Raw genomic sequence first — 21,695 nt, 5'->3', positions numbered from 1 at the left:
GCGGACTTGTTTTGCTGCCTCCTCTGTGCGGGCAGGGGCCGGGCTCGGCCGGGGGGTCACTGCCTTGCCGGGGCAGCGTGGCCGCTCGAGAAGGAACGGGAGGGTCACCGCGGCCTCCGTTTCTTTGGGGAAAGGGAAGCGTTTGCCTGGCACGGGGGAAAAAGGAGAGGTACCCACTCATACGCTCCCTTACAGGGCTATTCTTTGACTGCGGTTCTTGTTTTACTGCCGTGAAACGCACCGAGCCCAATGGCCTTCTAGCCTCGCTCTCTGCACCCGCCCCAGTCTTAGGCAGGCCCTGCGCAGGCTCATCTGCCCAGCCTGCCTGGCTCCGTGAAAGACCATCTCTCCACGAAGTAGCACTAAGGACAAGCGCAGAGGAGAAGAGCGAGCGGGCGGCACCGACAGCGCAGTTGTTCACTGCCAGGTGCAAGGAGCCAGCAGGCCGCGCGCACGCTCAGCTGCCCGTTGTGAGGATCTCATGACACCTTCAGAAGGTCTCTCCGCCCATCTGTGATGTCACAGCACTGCGAGGGCAACCCAGGGCCCCCCTTGCCCGGCGCGCCTCATTTGCGCACCCGGCTTTGGCAGTACCAGCAGACATGGCTCGCTGCTCTGCCTTGGTGTGCCTCTGGCTTTGTGCTTTCGCACGAGCCTTCCCCATCCCGGAGGAAAGAGAGGCTTCAGCGTCGTCTGAAGGTACGCGCTCCAACGTAAAACCTCCTCTCCCCCAACTAACATTCGCTAAGGAGGAATTTCCAGGGGGAAGCCAGCGCTTCCGCTGGCGCCTAGGAGCACCTGCCGGCACCGCGAGAACAGACGCGTCCCTTTCACAGCCGAGCACGCTTTAGAAGGAGCTCTCGGGCACAGACGCGGCTTTCCAAAGCCGCCTGCGCCGCCCTCCCATGCTGCCCTCCCTGGGGACACAAAAGCACCTGCCAACCCTCCTCCCGGCACTTCTCCGTCTTGCTGATGACAACAGGCTCCTCCTTCCCCCTTCTTCCCACTGCAGCAAGGACACGCCAGGACAGCAGGAGCAACTCCACCACAAGGAACAGAGGGGAGAGGAGAAGGACGGCACTCTTTCCCCAGTGCTCCGGCCCTCAACTCCTACACCGCACGGCATCCTGCCCGTGCTGGGAAATCATGTCCCCACAACAGAAAAGCACGTGCCGCTCTGCTGGGGCTCTTCTTTCTTCAGCCTCCCCCTCCTCCTCCTCTCTCTGACCTACCACAGCACGCACCTTTCATATAAACTCTCCTGTCTGCCCGTTATTTTGCAGTAACCTTCCTCAGCGGCTTTGAAGAGGATGACCCGGGCGTTCTAAATCACACCGCCATCATCATCGTCGCAAACACTCTGACGCTCATCGCTGCTGTGGTCGTCTTCACGTGCTGCGTTTGGCTTGCCTGCCGACTCAAGACCGGCAAAGAAAAGTAACTTTGAAAAGTCACCTCCCTTCCCAAGGGATAGGTAGCAAAGCAGCTCCCCACGTGGGCAGGTCCCTAGCTTTAGCCACTCGCAGCATGAGTCAGGCTCCACCCAGGGCAACTCCCTGGGAGCGCTGAACCTCCTGCTCCACACCTGGCGGACAGCACAAACATGGGCACAAAGCCACAGCCAAGGGCTCACCTCCGTCCAGGTCTCGGCCACCCCTCGGAGCGGCCGGGAAGCCTACAGCTGCCCTCAACAGGCCCCCAAATACAGATGCTGAAGGACTTCCAGGCATGACTCTTAAACACGTTAAATCCAACTAGCTAGCGCCCTTCGCTGGCGTCCTCTCTTGCCCTGCCGCTCTCGTGGCCAGGCAGAAGGAACAGCACAACTGCAAAGCGGCTTTTACGCAGCTGCACAAAGTGCTCCCCTTCAGCCTCCCTGTACTGTCAAGGCTTCCCAGAAAGCTCCCACGCTGGCACTTTCACCCCTTCTACAGGCGCCATACCTGACCACAGACTCCCAGCCCTGCTAGTCTCGGAGGCGCTCTCCTTGGCAAACGGGACAAAGGACGCGTTCCCCACTAGGACGCGCAAAGGGCTTGGCTTTAGCCTACGGAAAGGCAACGCGCTGCTAGTCTTCCGCTCCAAAGGACAAGTAACACCTCTCTCTGCCGTTCCTAGGTCTCCAGAGAACGACGTCGAGGCATCCGCTCTGCAGACCCTTGGCCACTGCCAGCAGGTGAGTTCTCTTCTGCCTCCGGCACAAAACGCTCCAGCCGAGCGAGTCCCTCCCAACCTTCCCCTCGTCAAACTCGGACCCACATAACGCTCCTCCCCTGACGCGTCGTCATTATTCACAGCTTCCCACGAGCCTGCAGCGTGCCTGCTCCAGGTGTGCTTCCCCGAGCACAGCAAGCATAGAGCTCTGCAGCACCTGGGACGATGACGAGGACTGTCCATACGGTGGCCTTTTTCTTCTCTCCCCGCCTCCTACGCCGGACTCGGACGACTTCAGCAGAAGCGCTTCTCTGGACAGGTACGCACCACCGCAAAAGCACAAGACACGTTTGGCAGATTATCCTGCACCCCTTTCAAGGGCACGCGGGCTTTGGCGGCCTCTTTGTGGGCTTACAGACCTAGTCTCCCGCTCCCTTTCCTTTGCGGCTGGGCAATATTCCCTTCAGAAAGCTACTGCACGCAACCACTGCTTCCCTTTCAGCGCCACAGAGCGGGACGAGCACAACACGAGCGCGGGCGCGCCTGGCTCAGACGGACCCGAACCACCCACCAGCGACGAGGCCTGAGCGGGCGGCAGGCCGGGCGGCTGGGCACGCTGACGCCGACTTTGGGGCCCTTCTCTGGCAAACGGGCATCAGAGCCGCTGAGGCACAACGAGAGCAACGCTGGCCCTCCAAAACACGTCAGCCAGAGCCCAGCAGAGCCCCGGCGAAGCACCGGCCCCTTTGCCCACAAACTCACCGGCTCGCACACCCACGACTCCGCCGGACAACACGCAAAGAGCCTGCTGCCGCTGCCCAGCCCCAGCGCCTGCTCCAGCGCGCGCCCGCAAAGCAAGAGCCTGCCCCGACACCAGGCCACCGCACCGGCCCTCCTCCCCGCCTGCCCGCACCGCGCTCCTCCGTCTCGGGCCGGCGCCTTCCTCGCACACAGCCACCAGCACGGGGAGGCAACGGGGGCAATAAAGGTCAAGAGGAGGCAGAGCTCACGCCGTGTGAGGGTGGTGTTTCCTCTCAATGAGCTGCTCTCACCCACGCCCAGGCCTTGGGGCACACATCTCACTCACTCACACACGCTCCAGCACCAGCACAGCTGGGCCCAAGCCTGGCTTTGGCCAGGATCACGCCACGGCGACAGGGAGGGCAGGGGATGCCCGTCACAGCCCCACACCGTGGCAGCCCGGCGCTTTCTCCCTGGGCTTTCGCACTGGCTCCCAGGCACGCTGCACTCGGTGCCCACCTGCCATTGCGGGGAAGCACCGTGACCCTGCCAACAGCTGGCTGCCTTTCCGTGCTCCGCACCTCCCGCGGCCGTGCGAGCAGCACTCGCCTCCCAGGGCTTTCTAGCGCGGGGCTGGAGAGCGTCCCGGCAGCCAAGCCTCAGGGCCCCTCGGCAGCAGCCGCGCGGGGCACGGCCAGAGCCCCGCCATGGCTCTGGGGCCGAAGGCAGCGGGTGCTCTGGCCCGCGGCCTGGGCAGCAAAGCCCACCGCACTGCCACAGCCACCGCCTGCGCCCCGGTGGCGCGCAGCTCTCGGGCAGGCTGACAGCCCTCCTCTGCCGCTCACCGTGCCCTCCCCCACGCACACGGCTGCCAAAGGGGCCCCAGCTCCGCCAAGCCAAGCCCAGGGTCCCTTCCCAGCACTCCGCCACCGTGCCCGCGGGGCCAGTGCTGCAAAGCCCCTTTCCCTGACAGCAGGCTGTGCCAAGGCCCAAACCTCACGGCCAGCCCTTGCGAGACCCCCCGGGACGTGCTGGGCTGGTCCTGCTCGGAGAATCGCGCTCTCATCCCCAACTGCAGAAACCTCGGCCCACGGCCTTTTCTCAGCCACACGGTGGCAGAATAACCAAAGACCCCTGCACAGGGCTTCGAAAATAGCTGCTGAACCCACACAGCGCCCCTGCTCCTGCATCTCCTGGCAAAAAGGGTCACATTTCTTACGTGACTCGCACAGATGCTTTGGGAGCCCGGCCCCTTGGAGAAAAGGAGGACCAAGCCGCAGAGCTTGTCCGCGCCACCGGGGCCTCTCCACAAGGAGGTCGCGGCTTCGTTGCTCCCTGCACCAACTCGCACATCACACCATCAAAGAGCCGAAAGCGCACGCTCCACCTCTGTTAGTCTCCACGCGGTCCAGCGACTGCAATGCCGTGAAGAAGGAACGCCAGCTTTTCCCAGACTCAGGCAGTTGGAGACTCGACTGCACGAGGCCAGCCGGTCTAAGTAGACCTGCTTTGGGCAGGCCACTGCACTCGGTGGCCTCCAGGTGGCCCTTCCAACCTCTACTACTCCAGGGCTCGATGCCTTCCAGCACAACCTTTGCGCGCAGCTCTGCTCCAGCAGCTCCGCACACTCTTCCTTGGGGCAGCCAGGCCTCACACAAGCTGCTCCCCAGACAACACTGCTACTGACGCTGCGTTGCAACCCGAGGGCAACTGAGAGACTCAGGGTATCTGCTTGTGACACAAAGCAGCCGAAAAGCCCAAGCCCTGCGCTCACAGTCTGCAAGAACACCTCTCTGCCCTCAAGCATCTCACCTCATGCGAGCAGCAACTCCACAAGCAACAAACCAACTGCTGACCGTGTCTTCACTAGACACCGCCTCCACACCAGCGCTCCAAGTGCTCAGACCAACAAGACCTCCTTCCAGCCATCGCAACATGAAAAATAACCCACCACCGCCCACCACCAGGCAGCACACATCCCAGGAGGAGGCCATAAATGCATCTACACCCACTTCCTGCACCCCAAATGTCACCACGCCCACAAAATTGTGCCTTACCCACATCCCAGTTCAGTTGCACCCTGCTCCAGAGACAAGGTGCTCACCCTTCAGCCCTCCCCTGGACGCACCACGGCACAAGCAGCATCCGCCTGTGTCCCCAGGCACAGCTCTGGAGCTGCTCCTTTCTCTCCTGCTGTGCCACAGCCATTTCTCTTGAGGCACAGCAAGCACTGTCTGTGCGCGCAGCACTGTTCCTCAAAAGCCCGCGTGACTGCCAACAGCACACGCACAGGCGCAAGACAGGGACGCGATGGTGGAAAGGGCCCCACTGGACTCCCCTGACGTGCAAAGACTTCCTACCAGTAAAGGTGCCCCCCGACATAGCTCTCACTTACACTCCCCTTAGCAATCTGTGCTGAGAGCGCAGCAGCCCGCACAGCCAAACGGCCTTTTCACCCTGGCGGAAGGCATGCTGGGACACGCTCGAGCCCCACAGGCTACAATTCCCTCTGGAGACGCTCCCCTTCGCTTCCCACCCCTGCCAGAGACGCGGCCCTGAATGCAGCTGTGCACTCCCCGGGGAGTCAGCAGGGGACAGGCTCCCCCACAGGCTCCCTCACAGCCCAGGAAGCTCCAGGCGGACTTGTTTTGCTGCCTCCTCTGTGCGGGCAGGGGCCGGGCTCGGCCGGGGGGTCACTGCCTTGCCGGGGCAGCGTGGCCGCTCGAGAAGGAACGGGAGGGTCACCGCGGCCTCCGTTTCTTTGGGGAAAGGGAAGCGTTTGCCTGGCACGGGGGAAAAAGGAGAGGTACCCACTCATACGCTCCCTTACAGGGCTATTCTTTGACTGCGGTTCTTGTTTTACTGCCGTGAAACGCACCGAGCCCAATGGCCTTCTAGCCTCGCTCTCTGCACCCGCCCCAGTCTTAGGCAGGCCCTGCGCAGGCTCATCTGCCCAGCCTGCCTGGCTCCGTGAAAGACCATCTCTCCACGAAGTAGCACTAAGGACAAGCGCAGAGGAGAAGAGCGAGCGGGCGGCACCGACAGCGCAGTTGTTCACTGCCAGGTGCAAGGAGCCAGCAGGCCGCGCGCACGCTCAGCTGCCCGTTGTGAGGATCTCATGACACCTTCAGAAGGTCTCTCCGCCCATCTGTGATGTCACAGCACTGCGAGGGCAACCCAGGGCCCCCCTTGCCCGGCGCGCCTCATTTGCGCACCCGGCTTTGGCAGTACCAGCAGACATGGCTCGCTGCTCTGCCTTGGTGTGCCTCTGGCTTTGTGCTTTCGCACGAGCCTTCCCCATCCCGGAGGAAAGAGAGGCTTCAGCGTCGTCTGAAGGTACGCGCTCCAACGTAAAACCTCCTCTCCCCCAACTAACATTCGCTAAGGAGGAATTTCCAGGGGGAAGCCAGCGCTTCCGCTGGCGCCTAGGAGCACCTGCCGGCACCGCGAGAACAGACGCGTCCCTTTCACAGCCGAGCACGCTTTAGAAGGAGCTCTCGGGCACAGACGCGGCTTTCCAAAGCCGCCTGCGCCGCCCTCCCATGCTGCCCTCCCTGGGGACACAAAAGCACCTGCCAACCCTCCTCCCGGCACTTCTCCGTCTTGCTGATGACAACAGGCTCCTCCTTCCCCCTTCTTCCCACTGCAGCAAGGACACGCCAGGACAGCAGGAGCAACTCCACCACAAGGAACAGAGGGGAGAGGAGAAGGACGGCACTCTTTCCCCAGTGCTCCGGCCCTCAACTCCTACACCGCACGGCATCCTGCCCGTGCTGGGAAATCATGTCCCCACAACAGAAAAGCACGTGCCGCTCTGCTGGGGCTCTTCTTTCTTCAGCCTCCCCCTCCTCCTCCTCTCTCTGACCTACCACAGCACGCACCTTTCATATAAACTCTCCTGTCTGCCCGTTATTTTGCAGTAACCTTCCTCAGCGGCTTTGAAGAGGATGACCCGGGCGTTCTAAATCACACCGCCATCATCATCGTCGCAAACACTCTGACGCTCATCGCTGCTGTGGTCGTCTTCACGTGCTGCGTTTGGCTTGCCTGCCGACTCAAGACCGGCAAAGAAAAGTAACTTTGAAAAGTCACCTCCCTTCCCAAGGGATAGGTAGCAAAGCAGCTCCCCACGTGGGCAGGTCCCTAGCTTTAGCCACTCGCAGCATGAGTCAGGCTCCACCCAGGGCAACTCCCTGGGAGCGCTGAACCTCCTGCTCCACACCTGGCGGACAGCACAAACATGGGCACAAAGCCACAGCCAAGGGCTCACCTCCGTCCAGGTCTCGGCCACCCCTCGGAGCGGCCGGGAAGCCTACAGCTGCCCTCAACAGGCCCCCAAATACAGATGCTGAAGGACTTCCAGGCATGACTCTTAAACGCGTTAAATCCAACTAGCTAGCGCCCTTCGCTGGCGTCCTCTCTTGCCCTGCCGCTCTCGTGGCCAGGCAGAAGGAACAGCACAACTGCAAAGCGGCTTTTACGCAGCTGCACAAAGTGCTCCCCTTCAGCCTCCCTGTACTGTCAAGGCTTCCCAGAAAGCTCCCACGCTGGCACTTTCACCCCTTCTACAGGCGCCATACCTGACCACAGACTCCCAGCCCTGCTAGTCTCGGAGGCGCTCTCCTTGGCAAACGGGACAAAGGACGCGTTCCCCACTAGGACGCGCAAAGGGCTTGGCTTTAGCCTACGGAAAGGCAACGCGCTGCTAGTCTTCCGCTCCAAAGGACAAGTAACACCTCTCTCTGCCGTTCCTAGGTCTCCAGAGAACGACGTCGAGGCATCCGCTCTGCAGACCCTTGGCCACTGCCAGCAGGTGAGTTCTCTTCTGCCTCCGGCACAAAACGCTCCAGCCGAGCGAGTCCCTCCCAACCTTCCCCTCGTCAAACTCGGACCCACATAACGCTCCTCCCCTGACGCGTCGTCATTATTCACAGCTTCCCACGAGCCTGCAGCGTGCCTGCTCCAGGTGTGCTTCCCCGAGCACAGCAAGCATAGAGCTCTGCAGCACCTGGGACGATGACGAGGACTGTCCATACGGTGGCCTTTTTCTTCTCTCCCCGCCTCCTACGCCGGACTCGGACGACTTCAGCAGAAGCGCTTCTCTGGACAGGTACGCACCACCGCAAAAGCACAAGACACGTTTGGCAGATTATCCTGCACCCCTTTCAAGGGCACGCGGGCTTTGGCGGCCTCTTTGTGGGCTTACAGACCTAGTCTCCCGCTCCCTTTCCTTTGCGGCTGGGCAATATTCCCTTCAGAAAGCTACTGCACGCAACCACTGCTTCCCTTTCAGCGCCACAGAGCGGGACGAGCACAACACGAGCGCGGGCGCGCCTGGCTCAGACGGACCCGAACCACCCACCAGCGACGAGGCCTGAGCGGGCGGCAGGCCGGGCGGCTGGGCACGCTGACGCCGACTTTGGGGCCCTTCTCTGGCAAACGGGCATCAGAGCCGCTGAGGCACAACGAGAGCAACGCTGGCCCTCCAAAACACGTCAGCCAGAGCCCAGCAGAGCCCCGGCGAAGCACCGGCCCCTTTGCCCACAAACTCACCGGCTCGCACACCCACGACTCCGCCGGACAACACGCAAAGAGCCTGCTGCCGCTGCCCAGCCCCAGCGCCTGCTCCAGCGCGCGCCCGCAAAGCAAGAGCCTGCCCCGACACCAGGCCACCGCACCGGCCCTCCTCCCCGCCTGCCCGCACCGCGCTCCTCCGTCTCGGGCCGGCGCCTTCCTCGCACACAGCCACCAGCACGGGGAGGCAACGGGGGCAATAAAGGTCAAGAGGAGGCAGAGCTCACGCCGTGTGAGGGTGGTGTTTCCTCTCAATGAGCTGCTCTCACCCACGCCCAGGCCTTGGGGCACACATCTCACTCACTCACACACGCTCCAGCACCAGCACAGCTGGGCCCAAGCCTGGCTTTGGCCAGGATCACGCCACGGCGACAGGGAGGGCAGGGGATGCCCGTCACAGCCCCACACCGTGGCAGCCCGGCGCTTTCTCCCTGGGCTTTCGCACTGGCTCCCAGGCACGCTGCACTCGGTGCCCACCTGCCATTGCGGGGAAGCACCGTGACCCTGCCAACAGCTGGCTGCCTTTCCGTGCTCCGCACCTCCCGCGGCCGTGCGAGCAGCACTCGCCTCCCAGGGCTTTCTAGCGCGGGGCTGGAGAGCGTCCCGGCAGCCAAGCCTCAGGGCCCCTCGGCAGCAGCCGCGCGGGGCATGGCCAGAGCCCCGCCATGGCTCTGGGGCCGAAGGCAGCGGGTGCTCTGGCCCGCGGCCTGGGCAGCAAAGCCCACCGCACTGCCACAGCCACCGCCTGCGCCCCGGTGGCGCGCAGCTCTCGGGCAGGCTGACAGCCCTCCTCTGCCGCTCACCGTGCCCTCCCCCACGCACACGGCTGCCAAAGGGGCCCCAGCTCCGCCAAGCCAAGCCCAGGGTCCCTTCCCAGCACTCCGCCACCGTGCCCGCGGGGCCAGTGCTGCAAAGCCCCTTTCCCTGACAGCAGGCTGTGCCAAGGCCCAAACCTCACGGCCAGCCCTTGCGAGACCCCCCGGGACGTGCTGGGCTGGTCCTGCTCGGAGAATCGCGCTCTCATCCCCAACTGCAGAAACCTCGGCCCACGGCCTTTTCTCAGCCACACGGTGGCAGAATAACCAAAGACCCCTGCACAGGGCTTCGAAAATAGCTGCTGAACCCACACAGCGCCCCTGCTCCTGCATCTCCTGGCAAAAAGGGTCACATTTCTTACGTGACTCGCACAGATGCTTTGGGAGCCCGGCCCCTTGGAGAAAAGGAGGACCAAGCCGCAGAGCTTGTCCGCGCCACCGGGGCCTCTCCACAAGGAGGTCGCGGCTTCGTTGCTCCCTGCACCAACTCGCACATCACACCATCAAAGAGCCGAAAGCGCACGCTCCACCTCTGTTAGTCTCCACGCGGTCCAGCGACTGCAATGCCGTGAAGAAGGAACGCCAGCTTTTCCCAGACTCAGGCAGTTGGAGACTCGACTGCACGAGGCCAGCCGGTCTAAGTAGACCTGCTTTGGGCAGGCCACTGCACTCGGTGGCCTCCAGGTGGCCCTTCCAACCTCTACTACTCCAGGGCTCGATGCCTTCCAGCACAACCTTTGCGCGCAGCTCTGCTCCAGCAGCTCCGCACACTCTTCCTTGGGGCAGCCAGGCCTCACACAAGCTGCTCCCCAGACAACACTGCTACTGACGCTGCGTTGCAACCCGAGGGCAACTGAGAGACTCAGGGTATCTGCTTGTGACACAAAGCAGCCGAAAAGCCCAAGCCCTGCGCTCACAGTCTGCAAGAACACCTCTCTGCCCTCAAGCATCTCACCTCATGCGAGCAGCAACTCCACAAGCAACAAACCAACTGCTGACCGTGTCTTCACTAGACACCGCCTCCACACCAGCGCTCCAAGTGCTCAGACCAACAAGACCTCCTTCCAGCCATCGCAACATGAAAAATAACCCACCACCGCCCACCACCAGGCAGCACACATCCCAGGAGGAGGCCATAAATGCATCTACACCCACTTCCTGCACCCCAAATGTCACCACGCCCACAAAATTGTGCCTTACCCACATCCCAGTTCAGTTGCACCCTGCTCCAGAGACAAGGTGCTCACCCTTCAGCCCTCCCCTGGACGCACCACGGCACAAGCAGCATCCGCCTGTGTCCCCAGGCACAGCTCTGGAGCTGCTCCTTTCTCTCCTGCTGTGCCACAGCCATTTCTCTTGAGGCACAGCAAGCACTGTCTGTGCGCGCAGCACTGTTCCTCAAAAGCCCGCGTGACTGCCAACAGCACACGCACAGGCGCAAGACAGGGACGCGATGGTGGAAAGGGCCCCACTGGACTCCCCTGACGTGCAAAGACTTCCTACCAGTAAAGGTGCCCCCCGACATAGCTCTCACTTACACTCCCCTTAGCAATCTGTGCTGAGAGCGCAGCAGCCCGCACAGCCAAACGGCCTTTTCACCCTGGCGGAAGGCATGCTGGGACACGCTCGAGCCCCACAGGCTACAATTCCCTCTGGAGACGCTCCCCTTCGCTTCCCACCCCTGCCAGAGACGCGGCCCTGAATGCAGCTGTGCACTCCCCGGGGAGTCAGCAGGGGACAGGCTCCCCCACAGGCTCCCTCACAGCCCAGGAAGCTCCAGGCGGACTTGTTTTGCTGCCTCCTCTGTGCGGGCAGGGGCCGGGCTCGGCCGGGGGGTCACTGCCTTGCCGGGGCAGCGTGGCCGCTCGAGAAGGAACGGGAGGGTCACCGCGGCCTCCGTTTCTTTGGGGAAAGGGAAGCGTTTGCCTGGCACGGGGGAAAAAGGAGAGGTACCCACTCATACGCTCCCTTACAGGGCTATTCTTTGACTGCGGTTCTTGTTTTACTGCCGTGAAACGCACCGAGCCCAATGGCCTTCTAGCCTCGCTCTCTGCACCCGCCCCAGTCTTAGGCAGGCCCTGCGCAGGCTCATCTGCCCAGCCTGCCTGGCTCCGTGAAAGACCATCTCTCCACGAAGTAGCACTAAGGACAAGCGCAGAGGAGAAGAGCGAGCGGGCGGCACCGACAGCGCAGTTGTTCACTGCCAGGTGCAAGGAGCCAGCAGGCCGCGCGCACGCTCAGCTGCCCGTTGTGAGGATCTCATGACACCTTCAGAAGGTCTCTCCGCCCATCTGTGATGTCACAGCACTGCGAGGGCAACCCAGGGCCCCCCTTGCCCGGCGCGCCTCATTTGCGCACCCGGCTTTGGCAGTACCAGCAGACATGGCTCGCTGCTCTGCCTTGGTGTGCCTCTGGCTTTGTGCTTTCGCACGAGCCTTCCCCATCCCGGAGGAAAGAGAGGCTTCAGCGTCGTCTGAAGGTACGCGCTCCAACGTAAAACCTCCTCTCCCCCAACTAACATTCGCTAAGGAGGAATTTCCAGGGGGAAGCCAGCGCTTCCGCTGGCGCCTAGGAGCACCTGCCGGCACCGCGAGAACAGACGCGTCCCTTTCACAGCCGAGCACGCTTTAGAAGGAGCTCTCGGGCACAGACGCGGCTTTCCAAAGCCGCCTGCGCCGCCCTCCCATGCTGCCCTCCCTGGGGACACAAAAGCACCTGCCAACCCTCCTCCCGGCACTTCTCCGTCTTGCTGATGACAACAGGCTCCTCCTTCCCCCTTCTTCCCACTGCAGCAAGGACACGCCAGGACAGCAGGAGCAACTCCACCACAAGGAACAGAGGGGAGAGGAGAAGGACGGCACTCTTTCCCCAGTGCTCCGGCCCTCAACTCCTACACCGCACGGCATCCTGCCCGTGCTGGGAAATCATGTCCCCACAACAGAAAAGCACGTGCCGCTCTGCTGGGGCTCTTCTTTCTTCAGCCTCCCCCTCCTCCTCCTCTCTCTGACCTACCACAGCACGCACCTTTCATATAAACTCTCCTGTCTGCCCGTTATTTTGCAGTAACCTTCCTCAGCGGCTTTGAAGAGGATGACCCGGGCGTTCTAAATCACACCGCCATCATCATCGTCGCAAACACTCTGACGCTCATCGCTGCTGTGGTCGTCTTCACGTGCTGCGTTTGGCTTGCCTGCCGACTCAAGACCGGCAAAGAAAAGTAACTTTGAAAAGTCACCTCCCTTCCCAAGGGATAGGTAGCAAAGCAGCTCCCCACGTGGGCAGGTCCCTAGCTTTAGCCACTCGCAGCATGAGTCAGGCTCCACCCAGGGCAACTCCCTGGGAGCGCTGAACCTCCTGCTCCACACCTGGCGGACAGCACAAACATGGGCACAAAGCCACAGCCAAGGGCTCACCTCCGTCCAGGTCTCGGCCACCCCTCGGAGCGGCCGGGAAGCCTACAGCTGCCCTCAACAGGCCCCCAAATACAGATGCTGAAGGACTTCCAGGCATGACTCTTAAACGCGTTAAATCCAACTAGCTAGCGCCCTTCGCTGGCGTCCTCTCTTGCCCTGCCGCTCTCGTGGCCAGGCAGAAGGAACAGCACAACTGCAAAGCGGCTTTTACGCAGCTGCACAAAGTGCTCCCCTTCAGCCTCCCTGTACTGTCAAGGCTTCCCAGAAAGCTCCCACGCTGGCACTTTCACCCCTTCTACAGGCGCCATACCTGACCACAGACTCCCAGCCCTGCTAGTCTCGGAGGCGCTCTCCTTGGCAAACGGGACAAAGGACGCGTTCCCCACTAGGACGCGCAAAGGGCTTGGCTTTAGCCTACGGAAAGGCAACGCGCTGCTAGTCTTCCGCTCCAAAGGACAAGTAACACCTCTCTCTGCCGTTCCTAGGTCTCCAGAGAACGACGTCGAGGCATCCGCTCTGCAGACCCTTGGCCACTGCCAGCAGGTGAGTTCTCTTCTGCCTCCGGCACAAAACGCTCCAGCCGAGCGAGTCCCTCCCAACCTTCCCCTCGTCAAACTCGGACCCACATAACGCTCCTCCGCTGACGCGTCGTCATTATTCACAGCTTCCCACGAGCCTGCAGCGTGCCTGCTCCAGGTGTGCTTCCCCGAGCACAGCAAGCATAGAGCTCTGCAGCACCTGGGACGATGACGAGGACTGTCCATACGGTGGCCTTTTTCTTCTCTCCCCGCCTCCTACGCCGGACTCGGACGACTTCAGCAGAAGCGCTTCTCTGGACAGGTACGCACCACCGCAAAAGCACAAGACACGTTTGGCAGATTATCCTGCACCCCTTTCAAGGGCACGCGGGCTTTGGCGGCCTCTTTGTGGGCTTACAGACCTAGTCTCCCGCTCCCTTTCCTTTGCGGCTGGGCAATATTCCCTTCAGAAAGCTACTGCACGCAACCACTGCTTCCCTTTCAGCGCCACAGAGCGGGACGAGCACAACACGAGCGCGGGCGCGCCTGGCTCAGACGGACCCGAACCACCCACCAGCGACGAGGCCTGAGCGGGCGGCAGGCCGGGCGGCTGGGCACGCTGACGCCGACTTTGGGGCCCTTCTCTGGCAAACGGGCATCAGAGCCGCTGAGGCACAACGAGAGCAACGCTGGCCCTCCAAAACACGTCAGCCAGAGCCCAGCAGAGCCCCGGCGAAGCACCGGCCCCTTTGCCCACAAACTCACCGGCTCGCACACCCACGACTCCGCCGGACAACACGCAAAGAGCCTGCTGCCGCTGCCCAGCCCCAGCGCCTGCTCCAGCGCGCGCCCGCAAAGCAAGAGCCTGCCCCGACACCAGGCCACCGCACCGGCCCTCCTCCCCGCCTGCCCGCACCGCGCTCCTCCGTCTCGGGCCGGCGCCTTCCTCGCACACAGCCACCAGCACGGGGAGGCAACGGGGGCAATAAAGGTCAAGAGGAGGCAGAGCTCACGCCGTGTGAGGGTGGTGTTTCCTCTCAATGAGCTGCTCTCACCCACGCCCAGGCCTTGGGGCACACATCTCACTCACTCACACACGCTCCAGCACCAGCACAGCTGGGCCCAAGCCTGGCTTTGGCCAGGATCACGCCACGGCGACAGGGAGGGCAGGGGATGCCCGTCACAGCCCCACACCGTGGCAGCCCGGCGCTTTCTCCCTGGGCTTTCGCACTGGCTCCCAGGCACGCTGCACTCGGTGCCCACCTGCCATTGCGGGGAAGCACCGTGACCCTGCCAACAGCTGGCTGCCTTTCCGTGCTCCGCACCTCCCGCGGCCGTGCGAGCAGCACTCGCCTCCCAGGGCTTTCTAGCGCGGGGCTGGAGAGCGTCCCGGCAGCCAAGCCTCAGGGCCCCTCGGCAGCAGCCGCGCGGGGCATGGCCAGAGCCCCGCCATGGCTCTGGGGCCGAAGGCAGCGGGTGCTCTGGCCCGCGGCCTGGGCAGCAAAGCCCACCGCACTGCCACAGCCACCGCCTGCGCCCCGGTGGCGCGCAGCTCTCGGGCAGGCTGACAGCCCTCCTCTGCCGCTCACCGTGCCCTCCCCCACGCACACGGCTGCCAAAGGGGCCCCAGCTCCGCCAAGCCAAGCCCAGGGTCCCTTCCCAGCACTCCGCCACCGTGCCCGCGGGGCCAGTGCTGCAAAGCCCCTTTCCCTGACAGCAGGCTGTGCCAAGGCCCAAACCTCACGGCCAGCCCTTGCGAGACCCCCCAGGACGTGCTGGGCTGGTCCTGCTCGGAGAATCGCGCTCTCATCCCCAACTGCAGAAACCTCGGCCCACGGCCTTTTCTCAGCCACACGGTGGCAGAATAACCAAAGACCCCTGCACAGGGCTTCGAAAATAGCTGCTGAACCCACACAGCGCCCCTGCTCCTGCATCTCCTGGCAAAAAGGGTCACATTTCTTACGTGACTCGCACAGATGCTTTGGGAGCCCGGCCCCTTGGAGAAAAGGAGGACCAAGCCGCAGAGCTTGTCCGCGCCACCGGGGCCTCTCCACAAGGAGGTCGCGGCTTCGTTGCTCCCTGCACCAACTCGCACATCACACCATCAAAGAGCCGAAAGCGCACGCTCCACCTCTGTTAGTCTCCACGCGGTCCAGCGACTGCAATGCCGTGAAGAAGGAACGCCAGCTTTTCCCAGACTCAGGCAGTTGGAGACTCGACTGCACGAGGCCAGCCGGTCTAAGTAGACCTGCTTTGGGCAGGCCACTGCACTCGGTGGCCTCCAGGTGGCCCTTCCAACCTCTACTACTCCAGGGCTCGATGCCTTCCAGCACAACCTTTGCGTGCAGCTCTGCTCCAGCAGCTCCGCACACTCTTCCTTGGGGCAGCCAGGCCTCACACAAGCTGCTCCCCAGACAACACTGCTACTGACGCTGCGTTGCAACCCGAGGGCAACTGAGAGACTCAGGGTATCTGCTTGTGACACAAAGCAGCCGAAAAGCCCAAGCCCTGCGCTCACAGTCTGCAAGAACACCTCTCTGCCCTCAAGCATCTCACCTCATGCGAGCAGCAACTCCACAAGCAACAAACCAACTGCTGACCGTGTCTTCACTAGACACCGCCTCCACACCAGCGCTCCAAGTGCTCAGACCAACAAGACCTCCTTCCAGCCATCGCAACATGAAAAATAACCCACCACCGCCCACCACCAGGCAGCACACATCCCAGGAGGAGGCCATAAATGCATCTACACCCACTTCCTGCACCCCAAATGTCACCACGCCCACAAAATTGTGCCTTACCCACATCCCAGTTCAGTTGCACCCTGCTCCAGAGACAAGGTGCTCACCCTTCAGCCCTCCCCTGGACGCACCACGGCACAAGCAGCATCCGCCTGTGTCCCCAGGCACAGCTCTGGAGCTGCTCCTTTCTCTCCTGCTGTGCCACAGCCATTTCTCTTGAGGCACAGCAAGCACTGTCTGTGCGCGCAGCACTGTTCCTCAAAAGCCCGCGTGACTGCCAACAGCACACGCACAGGCGCAAGACAGGGACGCGATGGTGGAAAGGGCCCCACTGGACTCCCCTGACGTGCAAAGACTTCCTACCAGTAAAGGTGCCCCCCGACATAGCTCTCACTTACACTCCCCTTAGCAATCTGTGCTGAGAGCGCAGCAGCCCGCACAGCCAAGCGGCCTTTTCACCCTGGCGGAAGGCATGCTGGGACACGCTCGAGCCCCACAGGCTACAATTCCCTCTGGAGACGCTCCCCTTCGCTTCCCACCCCTGCCAGAGACGCGGCCCTGAATGCAGCTGTGCACTCCCCGGGGAGTCAGCAGGGGACAGGCTCCCCCACAGGCTCCCTCACAGCCCAGGAAGCTCCAGGCGGACTTGTTTTGCTGCCTCCTCTGTGCGGGCAGGGGCCGGGCTCGGCCGGGGGGTCACTGCCTTGCCGGGGCAGCGTGGCCGCTCGAGAAGGAACGGGAGGGTCACCGCGGCCTCCGTTTCTTTGGGGAAAGGGAAGCGTTTGCCTGGCACGGGGGAAAAAGGAGAGGTACCCACTCACACGCTCCCTTACAGGGCTATTCTTTGACTGCGGTTCTTGTTTTACTGCCGTGAAACGCACCGAGCCCAATGGCCTTCTAGCCTCGCTCTCTGCACCCGCCCCAGTCTTAGGCAGGCCCTGCGCAGGCTCATCTGCCCAGCCTGCCTGGCTCCGTGAAAGACCATCTCTCCACGAAGTAGCACTAAGGACAAGCGCAGAGGAGAAGAGCGAGCGGGCGGCACCGACAGCGCAGTTGTTCACTGCCAGGTGCAAGGAGCCAGCAGGCCGCGCGCACGCTCAGCTGCCCGTTGTGAGGATCTCATGACACCTTCAGAAGGTCTCTCCGCCCATCTGTGATGTCACAGCACTGCGAGGGCAACCCAGGGCCCCCCTTGCCCGGCGCGCCTCATTTGCGCACCCGGCTTTGGCAGTACCAGCAGACATGGCTCGCTGCTCTGCCTTGGTGTGCCTCTGGCTTTGTGCTTTCGCACGAGCCTTCCCCATCCCGGAGGAAAGAGAGGCTTCAGCGTCGTCTGAAGGTACGCGCTCCAACGTAAAACCTCCTCTCCCCCAACTAACATTCGCTAAGGAGGAATTTCCAGGGGGAAGCCAGCGCTTCCGCTGGCGCCTAGGAGCACCTGCCGGCACCGCGAGAACAGACGCGTCCCTTTCACAGCCGAGCACGCTTTAGAAGGAGCTCTCGGGCACAGACGCGGCTTTCCAAAGCCGCCTGCGCCGCCCTCCCATGCTGCCCTCCCTGGGGACACAAAAGCACCTGCCAACCCTCCTCCCGGCACTTCTCCGTCTTGCTGATGACAACAGGCTCCTCCTTCCCCCTTCTTCCCACTGCAGCAAGGACACGCCAGGACAGCAGGAGCAACTCCACCACAAGGAACAGAGGGGAGAGGAGAAGGACGGCACTCTTTCCCCAGTGCTCCGGCCCTCAACTCCTACACCGCACGGCATCCTGCCCGTGCTGGGAAATCATGTCCCCACAACAGAAAAGCACGTGCCGCTCTGCTGGGGCTCTTCTTTCTTCAGCCTCCCCCTCCTCCTCCTCTCTCTGACCTACCACAGCACGCACCTTTCATATAAACTCTCCTGTCTGCCCGTTATTTTGCAGTAACCTTCCTCAGCGGCTTTGAAGAGGATGACCCGGGCGTTCTAAATCACACCGCCATCATCATCGTCGCAAACACTCTGACGCTCATCGCTGCTGTGGTCGTCTTCACGTGCTGCGTTTGGCTTGCCTGCCGACTCAAGACCGGCAAAGAAAAGTAACTTTGAAAAGTCACCTCCCTTCCCAAGGGATAGGTAGCAAAGCAGCTCCCCACGTGGGCAGGTCCCTAGCTTTAGCCACTCGCAGCATGAGTCAGGCTCCACCCAGGGCAACTCCCTGGGAGCGCTGAACCTCCTGCTCCACACCTGGCGGACAGCACAAACATGGGCACAAAGCCACAGCCAAGGGCTCACCTCCGTCCAGGTCTCGGCCACCCCTCGGAGCGGCCGGGAAGCCTACAGCTGCCCTCAACAGGCCCCCAAATACAGATGCTGAAGGACTTCCAGGCATGACTCTTAAACGCGTTAAATCCAACTAGCTAGCGCCCTTCGCTGGCGTCCTCTCTTGCCCTGCCGCTCTCGTGGCCAGGCAGAAGGAACAGCACAACTGCAAAGCGGCTTTTACGCAGCTGCACAAAGTGCTCCCCTTCAGCCTCCCTGTACTGTCAAGGCTTCCCAGAAAGCTCCCACGCTGGCACTTTCACCCCTTCTACAGGCGCCATACCTGACCACAGACTCCCAGCCCTGCTAGTCTCGGAGGCGCTCTCCTTGGCAAACGGGACAAAGGACGCGTTCCCCACTAGGACGCGCAAAGGGCTTGGCTTTAGCCTACGGAAAGGCAACGCGCTGCTAGTCTTCCGCTCCAAAGGACAAGTAACACCTCTCTCTGCCGTTCCTAGGTCTCCAGAGAACGACGTCGAGGCATCCGCTCTGCAGACCCTTGGCCACTGCCAGCAGGTGAGTTCTCTTCTGCCTCCGGCACAAAACGCTCCAGCCGAGCGAGTCCCTCCCAACCTTCCCCTCGTCAAACTCGGACCCACATAACGCTCCTCCCCTGACGCGTCGTCATTATTCACAGCTTCCCACGAGCCTGCAGCGTGCCTGCTCCAGGTGTGCTTCCCCGAGCACAGCAAGCATAGAGCTCTGCAGCACCTGGGACGATGACGAGGACTGTCCATACGGTGGCCTTTTTCTTCTCTCCCCGCCTCCTACGCCGGACTCGGACGACTTCAGCAGAAGCGCTTCTCTGGACAGGTACGCACCACCGCAAAAGCACAAGACACGTTTGGCAGATTATCCTGCACCCCTTTCAAGGGCACGCGGGCTTTGGCGGCCTCTTTGTGGGCTTACAGACCTAGTCTCCCGCTCCCTTTCCTTTGCGGCTGGGCAATATTCCCTTCAGAAAGCTACTGCACGCAACCACTGCTTCCCTTTCAGCGCCACAGAGCGGGACGAGCACAACACGAGCGCGGGCGCGCCTGGCTCAGACGGACCCGAACCACCCACCAGCGACGAGGCCTGAGCGGGCGGCAGGCCGGGCGGCTGGGCACGCTGACGCCGACTTTGGGGCCCTTCTCTGGCAAACGGGCATCAGAGCCGCTGAGGCACAACGAGAGCAACGCTGGCCCTCCAAAACACGTCAGCCTGAGCCCAGCAGAGCCCCGGCGAAGCACCGGCCCCTTTGCCCACAAACTCACCGGCTCGCACACCCACGACTCCGCCGGACAACACGCAAAGAGCCTGCTGCCGCTGCCCAGCCCCAGCGCCTGCTCCAGCGCGCGCCCGCAAAGCAAGAGCCTGCCCCGACACCAGGCCACCGCACCGGCCCTCCTCCCCGCCTGCCCGCACCGCGCTCCTCCGTCTCGGGCCGGCGCCTTCCTCGCACACAGCCACCAGCACGGGGAGGCAACGGGGGCAATAAAGGTCAAGAGGAGGCAGAGCTCACGCCGTGTGAGGGTGGTGTTTCCTCTCAATGAGCTGCTCTCACCCACGCCCAGGCCTTGGGGCACACATCTCACTCACTCACACACGCTCCAGCACCAGCACAGCTGGGCCCAAGCCTGGCTTTGGCCAGGATCACGCCACGGCGACAGGGAGGGCAGGGGATGCCCGTCACAGCCCCACACCGTGGCAGCCCGGCGCTTTCTCCCTGGGCTTTCGCACTGGCTCCCAGGCACGCTGCACTCGCGCACAACAGAACCTATGGCCTCAGCTGATAACAATATGGTCAACAGGATGGTCAACAGATAACAGTATGCATGTTCAACAGGTAACAGTATGGATGTTCAACAGCTAACTCAGTGCAAAGTTCCACAGTACCTAGGTGCTTAGAGTGTGAGACTGCTGCGTCACTTGTGTGTTGCTGCCTAGGTTCGCTCAGGGCTCATGGGTTCACTGGAGGGCAAACCCGGTGTGGTGACTCTGGCTGTGGTGCACCACGTTAAGGGGTTCCTTAACTCTTGGGGAACACCCCAGAACAAACCCCTCTTCTATGGGCTGCACCATTCTGAGTCGCATTCTTGCCTGTGTGGCACCTATCATTCCCAAATAGTGCCAGATTGCAGTACAGCTACATATATACATACGCACGTATTATATAGATGCACACAGACTCACCTGATTCTTTTCTCTTAAACTACAGCTACGTACACACCTTATTACTAATAAAGCCAAGGAGGCTGGAAGCCAAAACTGGAAACTGTGAATTACAACAAGAGATTTTGGCACCATCAGAGAGGCATACGGAAACTATTATTTCCTCACACAGAGGAAATCTTCATAGAAATAATGAATATTATAGTCTTACATACTCAAGTATTATTCTCTAAATGCACTTGTACAGTTAGATGGATAGGACTTAGAAGGTTGCAAAAATTGAATTGAGACAAACTGAAAGGTGGACAAATAAAGGAAATACGTCTAACAGTACATATTTAGTATCAGATTTGAAGGTGCTCTGAAACTAAATGTTTTTGGAAAACATCCAAACTGTGATGAGAGATGTTGCTGTACTGCCACATGGTGGCAAAGAATTCATAATACAGAATTGAAAAAAAAATTTGCCTTAAAAATATCCCCACATTTTGCATATATTAGAATGAGCAACTATTTTCAACCTAATGAAAAATGTAATATTTAAACTCAGGAATTAAATGTTTAGAAATCAGGACATTGAGATCAGACTGAATGCTCAGTCTTACCTCTGCCCTTTTATTTATGCATGAAAATTCTAGCTTACAGTAATAATGTACGTGTGGGTTTGTGCACACTAACCTGCACATGCACCTGTAGAGGTACAAAGAGAGAAAGGTCCGATATGACTAGAGTTCTGTGCCCTTAATGGTACTTTCAGATTTGGCACTTTTGATAAGATCATCCATAGAAATCAAACTATTGTTTATGATTTTATTATTACTCTCTTGTAACATCTGGCGTTACTAAATTGTATGTGGAGAGAGGGCAGTTTAAATCAAATTTTAAATCCAGTGCAGTTTTAACATGTCAAAGACTCAGGAGAGCTTTGTCTTTGAACTTGTTTCATTTGCAGACTTTATAGTGAAATGTTTTATGCATTGTTTTAGGGGAACAGGGAGAAAGAAGAGAGAGGAAGTAAAGGAGATGAAGTGCTCAGACGAGTACTTATACGCTGAATATTTTGAAACTTTCTGATTTGTTGTGGCAGTGGAAATTAGATCAAAATAGGCAAACATTTCCCTTACAGCTAGAGGATGTGTTCCTGAAAGTCGCACAGGAGCTTCTTTCACGTGAATGACCCTTCAGAGGGATGTTTAGCTGTTCTGAATGTGATGTTGTGAAACAATTTGCAGACTAGGTTTTGATTATTGTTTGTTGGAGTGGAATTTGAAAGAACTTGCCTATC

At 60.7% G+C, this 21,695-nt stretch overlaps 3 protein-coding genes across 3 annotated transcripts; all 3 read left to right on the top strand.

Moving 5' to 3' along the window:
* The first annotated feature begins 797 nt into the window (after nucleotides 1–797).
* LOC138068777 (uncharacterized) lies at nucleotides 798–3,162 on the top strand. Its single transcript, XM_068957375.1, has 5 exons — nucleotides 798–1,165; nucleotides 1,284–1,437; nucleotides 2,119–2,176; nucleotides 2,298–2,473; nucleotides 2,657–3,162. The coding sequence occupies exons 1-5, from the start codon at nucleotides 973–975 to the stop codon at nucleotides 2,739–2,741; spliced, it is 666 nt and encodes a 221-aa protein (XP_068813476.1). The 5' UTR covers nucleotides 798–972; the 3' UTR covers nucleotides 2,742–3,162.
* A 3,167-nt stretch (nucleotides 3,163–6,329) lies between these two features.
* On the top strand, nucleotides 6,330–8,694 carry LOC138068776 (uncharacterized). The gene is made up of 5 exons (XM_068957374.1): nucleotides 6,330–6,697; nucleotides 6,816–6,969; nucleotides 7,651–7,708; nucleotides 7,830–8,005; nucleotides 8,189–8,694. Exons 1-5 carry the CDS (start codon nucleotides 6,505–6,507, stop codon nucleotides 8,271–8,273), a joined length of 666 nt encoding a protein of 221 aa, XP_068813475.1. The 5' UTR covers nucleotides 6,330–6,504; the 3' UTR covers nucleotides 8,274–8,694.
* Nucleotides 8,695–11,913: 3,219 nt separating this feature from the next.
* On the top strand, nucleotides 11,914–14,226 carry LOC138068779 (uncharacterized). Its single transcript, XM_068957383.1, has 5 exons — nucleotides 11,914–12,229; nucleotides 12,348–12,501; nucleotides 13,183–13,240; nucleotides 13,362–13,537; nucleotides 13,721–14,226. The coding sequence occupies exons 1-5, from the start codon at nucleotides 12,037–12,039 to the stop codon at nucleotides 13,803–13,805; spliced, it is 666 nt and encodes a 221-aa protein (XP_068813484.1). The 5' UTR covers nucleotides 11,914–12,036; the 3' UTR covers nucleotides 13,806–14,226.
* The last annotated feature ends 7,469 nt before the right edge of the window (nucleotides 14,227–21,695 follow it).

The sequence above is a fragment of the Struthio camelus genome, chromosome 11, assembly GCF_040807025.1.
Source record: "Struthio camelus isolate bStrCam1 chromosome 11, bStrCam1.hap1, whole genome shotgun sequence".
In the NCBI taxonomy this organism is placed as follows: Eukaryota; Metazoa; Chordata; class Aves; order Struthioniformes; family Struthionidae; genus Struthio; species Struthio camelus.
The sequence above is the reverse complement of the archived record's forward strand: the minus strand, read 5'-3'. Positions and strand labels throughout refer to the sequence as shown.